A 12,956-nucleotide genomic window follows, 5' to 3' on the forward strand; every position below is an offset into this window, starting at 1 on the left:
TTGTCAGCTTCAGGAAGATGAAATGTGACTGGAGTCTTTAACAATGCAGCAGATACTGGAGCTGCAGCGTAGGATACTTTAACATTTGGTGGAGTTTCCAAAGGCTGTGTGTATCCATACACAAAGGATGGAGGAGTCAATCCAGGCCAGCAGTGTTACCATGTCTCAGGTCTGAGCACAAATAGCATCCTCCACAGAGAGATTGGTGACCTTCATGGAGAGTCACATCCAGCCCATCACCCACAGGAAATACACATGAACCTGCATGTTCTCACCACCTCCATGAGCTCTGTGGAACACGGGCTGTGGGAGGGGTGGGAAAATGTGGCTGGAGTAACTGTCAGGACCTCCCCAGCTGAGCAGGGAGGGTCCAGTTTGCCCTGAATGGATAGACGTGCGGCTGCCTGCAGCATTTGGGAGCTCCTCTCAGGATGCCCCTGGTGTGGACAGTGGGTCCCCTTCTGCTCCGACTGTAACACAAGCACCTCACGAAGCTATGATGACAGAGACAACTCCAGCATCTGTGCAGAGGACCCGCAGTTGGCCGGATCCTTCCAGGACTCAGGAAATCCGAGGACAAAGGCCACGGTCATCGAAGTTCCCAGAGGAGAGGAGAGAGGTAAGATGCTGCCTGCAGCTCAGCGGAAAGTGCGGGGATGGCGGTGGTTGTCATGGTGGGGTTGCTTCCTTGGGTTTCACAGGATTATACTTTGTTATTACTGGTCACTTTGTTATGTCTGTATTTTGAGTAAATTCAGAGATGGAGCACCACTAAAAAAATCCTTCACCATATTACTGGGTCTTTAACAGTTCACTAGGAATGTGAGATGGGAAATACAGCACTGAATGAGGTCAATACAATTCCAATACCTTTGTTTCATGTCGTGACAGCTCCAGGGAAATTATAAAACATTCACAGAAACAGCAACAGTGCTGGAGATGGTGAAGATTTATTACACTGAATGGCTGAGAGAGTTAAGGTTCTTGGAAAACATGTCTGCATTACTGAATCTCCATCCTCCCTGACACATATCCCATGTCCCTGGCCTGTGGTCCATGGGGTTCCTCATCATGAAGCATCTGGTCAACAGTGTATTGCATCACACTTTGTTCAAAGCTTCTCCACTCTAGATCCAGGTTGTATGGAACACAGCACAACACCTGGACATTTGAGACCCTCGCTGAGTATATTAAATAGTTCCACCAGATCTATCTTTAGAATTCCACTGGCCTGTGCAATGGTCACACTATTTGTCCTGTCGCAGCTGTTTTTTCTCTCTTCCGTGACTGTGTTTGGGTTACACACAGGCACAATTACCCACCTCTACAGTGGGTAGCGCTTGTCTTTATTAATTCTTTCAAGGGATGATGGTATCACTGGCAATGCCAACACTTGCAGCCCATCCCCAATTGCCCTTGAGAAGGAGGTGGTGAGCCATCTTCTTAAATTCTGTAGAGCATCTGGTACAAAACCGTTAGGAAGGGACATCCGGGATTATGATCCCGCATCAGTGATGGAAAAGCAATATATTCCAAGTCAGAATGGTGTGTGGTTTGGAAAGAAATCTGAAGCTGGTTGGTGTCCCATCCTTCTGATCTCCTTGGCCATCTCGGTGATGGATAGTGCCTGTTTGGGTGATGCTGGCTCAGGAACCTTGGTGAGCTGCTACATTCCACCTTGTATGTGGTAAAATACTGCCACTGTGCGTCAGTGGTAGAGACAGCCAATGTTTAGTTTGGTGAATGGCCAGCTGATCCAGTGGGCTCCTTTTCCATGGATGAGCTTCTTCAGTGTTTTTGAAGCTACAGTCAATCCAGCAAGATGAGCGGATTCCATCACACTGCTGACTTGTGCCTTGGAGATGGTGGGAAAAATTTGGGAGACAGGAGGCGAGTTCCTCATCTCCGAATTCCCAGGCTGTGATCTACCCTTGGAGCCATAGTGTTTACAGTTCAGTGTCTGTTCAATGGTCCCAGTGCGCCCCCACCACTCAGGATGTTGATGGTCGAGGATTCAGCGATGGTGCTGCCATTCAACGTAAAGGGAATATGGTTATATTCCCGTCCGTTGGAGATGGTCCTTGCCTGGCATTTGTGTAGTGAAACATTACTTGCCATTTTTCAAGTTAAGCCTGAATGTTCTTCAGACCATAAGACGCTAGCTCTGTTGAAGAGTCATCCAGATTCGAAACGTTTGCAGAAGCTGTCAGACATGCTGAGCCTTTCCAGCATTTTCCGTTTTGTTCAGGTCTTGCTGTTTATGGACATGGACTGCTTCAGTCTCTGAGGAATTGTGAACAGTACTGAGCATTGTGCAATCATTAGTGAGCATCCTCACTTCTGACATTATAATGCAAGGGAGGTCATTGATAAAGCAATTGAAGGTGGTTAGGCTTTGGACATCACCCTCAGGAACTCCTGCAGTGATGTTCATGAGGCACTGGAAGGATGACACTTTTCTGACGTTCAAGAGCAGACTGATGGAGCAGCAATTCATCAGATTGGATTTGCCCTGTTTTTTCCACATTGTCCGGTAGATCCAGTGTTGTAGCTGTACTGGAACAGCTTGGCCAGGGGAATGGCTAGTTATGGAGCACAATTCTTCAGTACCATTGCTGGGGTACAGCCAGGCTGACAGAGTTTGCAGTACGCAGTGCCTTCAGTCATTTCTTTGCCTCACATGCAGTGAATCAAATGGTCATCTGTAATGTTGGGGACCTCAGGAGGAGGCCGAGATTAATCATTCTACTCAGCACTTCTGGCTGAAGATGGCACTGATGCTTTGGGTTCCCTCATCAGTAATGATCGAATTCTTGTGGCATGTTTATAGAATCATAGAATTCCCACAGTGTAGAAGGAGGCCCTTTGACCCATCGTGCCTTCACCAATTCTTTGAAAGAATATCATACCCAGGCCCTATCTCTGTAACTCCACATATGTGGCCCACTAATCCCCTTACCTACACACCCTTAGACACCTAGGGACAACTTAGCATAGCCAATCAACCGAACATCCACATCTTTGGCCTATGGGAGAAAATTGGAGCACCCAGAGGAAACCCACACAGAAACTGGAAGAATGTGCAAACTCTGCACATCAAGTCACCCAAGGCCAGAATTGAACCCTGGTCCCTGGCGCTGTGAGGCAGCAGTGCTGACCACTGTGCCACCGTGTCACCTCATGTAAGCGGCATGTCCACCATTTGTGGCATGTGTAACACTATGTAGGACTGGATATGGCAAGACAGCAGATCTCTGATCTGATCCATTGGTTTTGGTGTGATTGAGCTCGGTCTATCATATGCTGCGTCCGCTCTCTGCTCTGGTGGCCGTGTGCTGGAGCTTCACATCTCATCTTTAGATAAACCCAAGTCTCATTTGGCAGTATATGTAAAGAAAATTAGTCGTAGTAACACAGTACTGGTTTCTGGGGAACGCCACTGTCAGCTTCCCATACATGAAAAAGTAGAGATCACCTCTCCTGCCTATTTCCTGTCACACAGATAACTTCATATCCAGGCTGCCTTTGTCTCTTTTATTTCATGGTCTTTACTTTGCTCCCAAGCTCAGTATGTGTCTACTCATAGCGGATCGTGTTTTCAATAACAAAAATACTGATAGCAATGGTATATTTTGTATCATTATTTGTGTTCTTAAAAACAATGTCCATTATTAATAGGGACATCATTCAGACTATTCTGCACAGTGATTCTTGCCATTGTAAGAGTTGTAACAACACCAGAATGATTATTGCCATTGCCAGCTGAGCTGTGCCTTGAACTGCTGGGCTGTAAGCTCTGGAATTTTCTTCATAACCCTCCCCACCTCGATATCTGCATTCTCTTTTAAGATGCTCCTTAAGCTCCGTTTAACATACATTTGAAAGTGGATCCCTCGGGATAAAACTCATCAGAATTCAATGTAGTTTGTAATCTGCCTCACCGATATACTGCAGTTTTCCACATTTAATCAAACTGAGAAGCCGACAGACATAAACATCTATAATCTGAATGACAAATTAAACTGAATTGAACATGTGACCAGCCATATCGGGGAATTCTATAAACATTTCATCGTTTTGTCCAGCTTTTTTATTCTCATGAATGGTTTTGAGAATAATTATAAATGATTAGTTAATTCTTTCACTCCTGAATCTCGCAGTTTATTGTAACTCAGGTTCAGACACATCACTGACTGGTTTGTACTGAGAGCAGAGGTGAGAATATCTGAGGCTGTTACTCTCCAAACTGGAGATCAGAGAGAGAAAGATTTCAGGAATCAGAGCGAATCCGTGGTGTTTAACACGAATACTGACAGGAATGATGTGGGGTTATTAATGACACTATTACTGACGCTGATAATAATTTACAGTGTCAGACCATCCACTGATTATTAACACAATCTCACACAGTCTGATACTTACTGCAGTTTCTGTATTTTACATTCTGGATTCCTCAGAGCCGCAGACAGTACTTTCACTCCTGAATCTCCCACTTTATTGCGACCCAGACTAAATGGAGAAAGTGAGAAACACATTAAATTCAGATGAATGTTCAGCAGGAAAAATAGCTGGATCTATTTTTGTGTCAGAAACTTAGCAAGTTAAGATTCAAGTTACGATACGATACCTCACCCAAGTTGATCTTTCTCTACACCCCAGCTATGACTGTAACACTACATTAGAACATAGAAGAACATAGAAAATCTACAGCACAAACAGGCCCTTCGGCCCACAAGTTGCGCCGAACAATTTCCTTACATTCTCGGCTCATCTATAACCCTCTATCTTACTAAGCTCCATGAACCTATCCAAAAGACTCAATCGAATCCACTTCCACCACCACTACCGGCAGCCGATTCCACGCACACACCATCCTGTGAGTGAAAAACTTACCCCTGTGATGTAATGATGACAATGATATAATGGTCAGTGTAGTTGCTTTCTAAGCAGTTGATACGGGTTTAATTCCCAGCTATCTCAGTTTGTTGGAGTGGATGAAGAGAGGGCCAGGAGCCTGTAACCACAACCTTAAATAGTGAGTCAATCCAATTGAGTCAAGTCTGTGGCTCCAGACGGGAGCACTGGTGTTAAGCTCAGCTGAGGGTTGGAGGGTCAGTTGATCATTTAACTACGCTGAGTCGACCCACACTGAGTTCAAAAGGGAAATGGTAAGTCTAATAATGACACACAGGAAACTAAATTCATTGGTTGGTAAAAAAAAATGCCATTTGCGACTGGCTTTATATTGCTGTGAATTGGAGGAAGCAACAGAAAGGGTCAATGATGGTTCTGCTGTTGATGTGGTGTACATGGATATTCAAAAATCATCTGATGCAGTAACACAACAGACTTGTGGCATCAGCTCATAAAATAAATGGGAAAGTCGCAATGTGGATACAAAATTGGATGAACAATGAATAATGGATATTTTTCAGGCTGGAGGATGTCGGTAGTGGAGAACCCGAGAGGTCAGTATTGGGATCCTTGCTTTTCCCTGATATATATGAATGATCTAGGTAAATGCAGTATAGAGGAAAATTTCAAAGTTTGTTGATCACAGAAACCTTTGAGGCGTCGTAAACTGTGAGGAGAAGAGCTTGGGACTGAAAAACAGACAATAGTGGAGTGTACAGATAGGTGGCAGATTAAGTTCAATGCAGAGACGGGTGAGGTGATACTTTCAGGAAACATGCACATGAGGAAGGAATATAAAATAATCGGTAGAATAGTTAACAGAGTGCAGGAGCAGAGGGACCGGACGTATATGCACATTGATCATTGCCGTTAGCAGGGCAAGTGTAGGGAGCAGTTAATAAAGAATACAGCATCTTGGGCTTTACTGCTGTGAAATAGTTTATGTTTGTAGGCATCAGATAATAATTCATGAGTTTAAGTTTAATTTGTGTTTCTGTGCTTGTGTGTTAAGAAAGAGCCAAAACTTTAATTTCACTTTGTGTTAAACAAAGCTGCCTGCCTGCGGGTTTTTTGTGTCCCTGCATTTTAATTTAAGGTTTACGACATTGTCAGAGTTATAGAGGTTAAAGAAATGGTTGCTTATATTCAGAAGTCCACAATGAATGATAGAAACACTGAGTTTCAGTTTGCAACCAGTTAACCCAAGAAGCGAGATGGAGTTCACAGAGGCTGCCAGGAGAGGCAGGGCAATGCAGGGACTCAGAAAGCAGGACCCACAAGATAAATCACCGTCAGAAACCAAGGAGGAAAAGAGGAGTTCCAGGAAGACAGAAGTCAAAGAGACAAAAAAACCTGAATCTGAACAAGCGACTGCTCCCGAAGTTAAAGAGAGGAGCAGAGAGAGGCTCCCAGTTAAAGACAGAGCTGCGAGATGCAGACATTGTAAAGTTTGCTCACGAGAATCCAGATATCTGATATATTCCTAAAGTTGGTGATACCTTCATACAGACTATGAGGCGCTGGTGTCTGTTGGCACGGCTGAGTATGGAGGAATAATGAAAGGAAACATTGAAATATTGGACAGGGATCCTTGGTGAAGGCACCTGACAGAAAGCATTGAAAAGATTCCAAAAGCTGCTTTTGTTTCTCGAGTGGAGCTTCTGGAGCGGAAGCATCAGTCCCAGTGAGACGGATTTTCTCACATTGTTACAAACATTTGGGGGGATTTGAAGAAGAATCCACTGAAGTTACTTTGGGTGGCATCTGTCACTGAGTTTCAGAGAGTGGTATATCTGAACCACAGGTGGATTGTTGGTTTACATTAACTGTGTACTTACTGGGAACATTAAAACATAGGATCTATTTTGTAACTCGTGTCATCCTTACAGATCTGCAGACATCTGTGAAGTTAGATGGGGTGGTGCATTGCAGTTATTTTTTTAACAAAGGTTTTATTCTTTTGTTAAAAGTTAATCGCCTACCTTGTTATTCTGTTCATCTACATTTCTAAATAATAAAACAATAAATAAAAGTTATGATTTACTGAGCCGGGTTTCTGCTCTTCGACCTGACTGTCCAGAAATCAGCTGGGATCATAACATTGTCAATAGGGGCATAGAGTACAAGAGCAAGGAGGCTGTGCTGAACCTGCAAAAGACATCAGTTAGATCTCAGTTCAGTGCGTCATACTTTAGGAAGGCTTAGAAAACATTGGAGAGAGCGCTGAACATGTTTAAAAGATTGGCTACAGGGATGTGAAACTTCAGACACGAGGATCGATAGGAGAGGTTGTTCACCTTGGAAGGAAGAAAGCTGAGAGGACATTTGATAGAAATGTTCAAAATAGTGATGGTGCTGGAGAGAAAAGGGAGCAAATCAAAATGTTGCTGCTCGGCCAAGGATCAGCAACAAGATTTAAAGTGATTTGCAAAAGATGCAAATACAGTGTGAATAAAGCTATTTTTTTTAAACACAGCGAGTGATTCAGGTTTTATGAGGCTGCAATCAGAACCATGGAACAGAAACAGCGTGGGCTGCTGTAACCTAAGGGAGGTTTCTTTTCACAACTGCACACTGTGAGGTTTAATACAAGACTGAACCTCCACTGCGACCCTGACTGATGTTACCAGTTATCACATGACTTATAAAAGGACACTGTCCCGATAAAACACACACCAACTATAATACATAACAGAGGCAGCGTGCAGGAAAATAATCCTGACAATAATTAGCCACAAACTGTAAGCTGTACCGAACACAAGAGAAACAAATTTCCTTCTCGCATCATACATAATCAGATGGTTTCTGTTGGGAAAATATCCTTTTTTTAAATTTTGTAACGAGGCCTTTACACCTCTAATTATTTAAAATTTATCCCAATAATGCTTTTATTCACTCAAGTAAGGTGATCATCACTGGTTTTGCCAACATTTATTGCCGATGCCCATTTGCCCACGAGAATCTGCCTTCTTGAACCGCTGTAGTTTTATCAGAGAATTAAAAATTTATTACAGGTTCAGAAGGAGGCCAATCGGCCCATCATGTCTGCATCTGCTCTCAAATGAGCTTTATGACTTTGTGCCATTCTCCCGCGCTTTCTCTGTGACCATTGGACATTGTTTCCCTCTTGACTTCCTCAACTGAACATGTCTCTGTTTTATTAGAACAAAGGAAATGGCTTCTCAGCAATGAAAATACCCGCTCTGAGACCAAACAGTTACCTCAATTCCTGACATTTGTGCAGAACGGGTCCCAGCCGCTGGAGCCCTTCACACTGAATGTAGCATTGCTGTAGATCGAGGTGTTTTATTGTATCACAGAGTCCAATGACATGAGACAGGACCGCACAGTCAATCGGGGTCAGTCGCAATCCGCTAAATGAAAGTTTTTCCATAGATCCCACTGTGTTCCGAGCCAGTGCTTTATTCTGAGACTCAAACAGGTAGTGGAATGTGTTCAGGAGCTTCCTCTTCCCAGTTTCAGTCTGTGTGTCTCCAATCTGCCCTTCAACCTTCTCCTTCACCCAGTCAATCACTCGGCAGGTTGTTTGATGAAGAAACGGACCCAGAAACTCCACCAGGGGTCGAGCTGACTGTGGGGAGGAGAGACCAGCAACAAAACGGAGAAATATCTCAAATCGCCCATCTTCCTCGCTGTGGGCTTCACTGAGGAGTTTTCCGATCTCCCCGGGATCTGGAGTCAGGAATTGTGAGAGTGCAGCTACAAACTCTTGGATGGTGAGGTGTGGGAATGTGTAAACCACACTCTGGGCAGATTCATCTTTCTCCAAAAGTTCCACCAGGAATCCAGACAGGAACTGGGAAGGTTCCAGCTTGTACTTGATCAAATCTCCATTTCTAAACACAATCTTCTTCTCAGACACTCCTGTGTAGGCCATCTCACCAAGCTTCAGTAACACATCACGGGGGGTTTCAATCTCTCGGCCATGGTTTTTCAGAATGTTGTAAATATAGTAGGAATATAGTTGGGTGATGGTCTTGGGAACTTGCTGCCGTTTCCTGTCTCTTTGTGTAAAGAAGGGACCCAGTGACAGACCGAGGATCCAGCAGTAGGAAGGGTTGTAACACATGGTGTACAGGATCTCGTTCTCCTCCACGTGTTTGAAAACAGCTGCTGCCACCGTCTGATCTTCAAAAAACTTGTTGAAATATTCCTTCCGTTCATCACCAACAAATCCCAGGATTTCAGCCCAGACACTGATGTCAGCCTTTTCCAATAAATGTAATGCAGTGGGGCGGCTGGTCACTAACACTGAACATCCAGGGAGCAGCTTGTGCTGTATTAAACTGTACACAATGTCAGACACTTCACACCAGCATTCGGGGTCTGTGCACATGAACTGAGGTTCTGTATTTCTCCGATTGTCAGCAAAATCAATACTGTCCTGGAATTCATCCAAACCATCGAATATAAACAGCAATGCCTCTGGGTTCTTCCAGAGCTCTCCCAGAATATTCCCAAAGTAAGGATAGAAAAACAGTATCAGATTCCTCAGGTTTATTCTACAGTTAATAGTGTTCAAATCCCGGAATTTAAAACTGAAAACAAATTGAAAGTGTGGGTATATTTTCCCAGTGGCCCAGTCATAAACAATCTTTTGTACCATTGTTGTTTTTCCAATTCCCGGCACTCCGCTCACTGCTGCTGAATTCCCAGATTTGGATTTTCTCTGGGAAAAGCTGCTCTGAAACAATTGATCAGTTCGGATTTTTTCCAGTTCTCCCCGGAGATGTTTCTCTCTCCATTCTTCATGGTCTCGGCCTCTTGCCAGCAGTTCATGCTCGACAAGTGTCCGATCTCGAACAGTAGAAATAACCGTGAGCTCAGCGTATCGACCAACCAGCTGGAAAATCTTAACCTTCTCCTTTATGAGGATAGTGTTCACTCTCAGTGTTTCAGTTTGTACCCGTAGTGTCTCCTTGTGTTTCTGTTGGAGATCTTCAATTAGAACAGAGGGAAAATGTTAGTTGCATTAAGACACTGTCTTTGCTGATTTGAGAGATTTAATTTACAGTGTCAGTCAAGGTTTGAGTAGGATATAAAATTGAATTATTGAAAACCTCATTTGACAATGATTAATTTCCACTTAAAGTTTCAGGTCTTCACTTAATTCCAATATTTCTATCACATGTTGGGGGCGATTCTCCCAAAAAGGAATCTCGGTGTCGAATTTGTGTAAAAACTGGAGTAAATCATGCTGGACTTTTCAGCGGGAGTTTCAAAATGAATCTCCCACAATCTCTGCAGAGCAGATTGCACGAGCGTGAATCCGGCTGGAGGGGCCAGCAGCATCGCGCTGAGCGGCCACTGTGCGTGCGATGATCTGTCAGTGCAGAGATCGGCGCATGCGTACTGGCCCCACAATGCCGGCGGCCAGCACTTCTCCCCCTCCTCCACAGTCCCAACGCCCCCTCCCCTCCCCCTCCACACAGTCCCAACGCCCCCTCCCCTCCCCCTCCTACACAGTCCCAACGCCCCCTCCCCTCCCCCTCCACACAGTCCCAACGCCCCCTCCCCTCCCCCTCCTACACAGTCCCAACGCCCCCTCCCCTCCCCCTCCTCCACAGTCCCAACGCCCCCTCCCCCCCACCCCAACGGACTGACCCCGCCGTAATCTTGACACCCCCCCCACCCCCCCCAGAAGGCTGATCTCCTCCCCCCACCCTGATGGCCAGCCCCAATCGCTGTCCTCCCTCCCTCCGTCACTCAGCCCGAATGCAGAGTGGAAGCGGGACTCCCCACCCCCACTGCTCACCCCCACAGGCCCGATCCCCATTAGGCCCTGTACTCTTGGCACTGCTCAATGCCCAGTAGGCAGTGCCAAGGTGTCCTGGACATTAGCACTTTGCCCCTTTGGAAGTGCCAGGGGCCCAGGCTGGCAATGCCCAGGGTACCCCAGCCACCTCCAACCCCATGGGGGCCTCGATGACATCCCCTTCACTCCAGCGGGGTCTGGTCGCCAGCTCCCTGCAAATGGGAAGTTGTACAAAGCCCCGTCGGAGTGAACCACTCCTGACGTGAGCGGGTGGCGGGGCGAGAGGCTCTTGGACCCGGAAATCTCAGTGCTGGGCCCGCTAATGACTTTTAAGCAGATTCAAATGCGCATTGTAATAATTTATACAGCTCCGCGCGGATCTCTGGCACGGAGCTGTCGGTGCCCGAAATACAGCTGCCGGAGACGCAGGCAGGCTATGGCCCCCAGCGGGGAGCCTGTGAAACGGCTCTGCACCAGTCTCCTGGTCTGCTGCACTACCAAAGCAGCACAGCGACCTGGGAGAATCACCCCCATTGATTTTACAAAGGTGATGTTTTAACTCTGATGGTTAATACTTTCCACCCTGCACTTATTATAGACATCTCATTGGTAGATCTTGATTATATAGCAGTCCACATAGTTTGTGAACTGGTCAGAGCTCCCAATCTGCTGCAGAAATGCTAAGTGGGATATTAGACGCTTGCGTAGGAGCGGGAGAGACTGTAATTGTTCAGGAGTCTCACTGTTACTGTGCGTAAACTTCAGTAGGTTCTCGTCATATTGTGTGCATTGGAAAAGCAACAGTTTTGAACATGGAAAGTTCTGCTATTCTATCAGGGCTGTTACCACATTAAGCGAGTTATTGCAGAGCCGTTTGGATCAGTTGGGTGGGCGCTTGATGTGGTTTATGTTATAACAACAGCCTGACGATTGATCCCTGTTCTTTTTAAGGTGAATTCAGGACCTCGCTCGTTGCCCTGCCCATGGTGGAGACATAACCTGCCTTTAGACAGAGAACTCAAAACAAAAATAACCTTCCCCTTTTATAGTGTTTCAAGTCAAGTACTAGGGAACATAGGTTTAAGGTGCGTGGGGAGAAGTTTAGAGCAGATGTGTGAGACAAGTTTCTTTTACACAAAGGATGGTGAATGTCTGGGACGTGCTGTCTGGGGAGGTGGTGGGAACAGGTACGACAGCAGCATTTAAGGGGTAACTAGACGAATACATGAATAGGATGGGAATGGAGGGATACGGACTCTGTATGTGCATACGTTTTCAGTTTAGGCAGGCATCATGGTTTGCGCAGGCCTGGAGTGCCAAAGATGCCTGTTCCTGCGCCGGACTTTACTTTGTTCTTTGTTTTTGAACGGACAGAGATATTTCCAAGTCAGGGTGGTGAGTGACTTGGTGGAAAACATAGTGGTGTGCCCCTGTGACTGCTGCCCTTGATCTTCTGGATGGCAGCAGCCATGAGTTTGGAAAGTGCTATCTCAGCAGCCTTGCTGTGTTCGGCAACGCATCTTGTAGATGGTAAACACTGCTGCCATTTTTCGTCGGTGGTGAAGGGGATAAGTTTTGTGGGCGGGTATTAATCAAACAGTCTACTTTAAACTGGTATGTGAGGAATTCCACGCGTGTCGTTGAGCTGCACTTACCCAGGTGAGGGCAGAGAATTCCATCACACTTCTGACTTGTGCCTTGTGGATGGTGGAAAGTTTACAGGGAGCAAGAGATGACTTTCACGCTGTAGAATTCTGAGCAGCTGACCTGTTCTTGTCGTCACACTATTTATATATCGAGTCCAGTTCAGTTTCTGGTCAATGGTAACCCTCAGGTTGTTGATAGTGGGGGATACAGCAAACAGTGATGCCACCGATTGTCAAGGGGTGATGGTTGAATCCACTCTTGTTGGAGATAGTTATAGCTTGGTACGTGTGTGGTGTGAAGTTTACATGCAACCTTGTCAGATCAAACCTAGATTTTGTCCAGAACTTGCTGCATTTGGACAGGAATTGCTTCAGTATCTGAGGAGTCATGAATGTTACGGAACATTGTACAGTCATCAGTGGACATCTCCGCTTCTGAACACTGAGCCCTGGTGGTCCGGGTTTGGCTTGATGGGCCATCTGGGATTTTGCTACTCACTAATTTGATATGTTTACGGTAGGAATGATTCCTCAGGTGCAGCGAACCCTTTACATCTGGCTCAAGGCCCGACTCTTTACTGTGAACCCAGAACATAAGAACTAGGGGCAGGAATAGGCCA

The 12,956-nt window shown here is 45.6% G+C and overlaps 1 protein-coding gene across 1 annotated transcript in view; it reads right to left on the reverse strand.

Moving 5' to 3' along the window:
• Positions 1-12,956, reverse strand: part of LOC144484922 (NACHT, LRR and PYD domains-containing protein 3-like) — a 184,988-nt gene that overhangs the window by 148,275 nt on the left and 23,757 nt on the right. The window contains exons 6-8 of the mRNA XM_078203281.1: positions 9,752-9,873; positions 8,136-9,211; positions 4,423-4,509 (exon numbers count right to left, since the gene is read on the reverse strand). Coding sequence (XP_078059407.1) covers positions 4,423-4,509; positions 8,136-9,211; positions 9,752-9,873 — 1,285 coding nt within the window. The remainder of the gene's footprint in view (positions 1-4,422; positions 4,510-8,135; positions 9,212-9,751; positions 9,874-12,956) is intronic.

This window comes from Mustelus asterias, unplaced genomic scaffold (genome assembly GCF_964213995.1).
Source record: "Mustelus asterias unplaced genomic scaffold, sMusAst1.hap1.1 HAP1_SCAFFOLD_134, whole genome shotgun sequence".
Taxonomy (NCBI): Eukaryota; Metazoa; Chordata; class Chondrichthyes; order Carcharhiniformes; family Triakidae; genus Mustelus; species Mustelus asterias.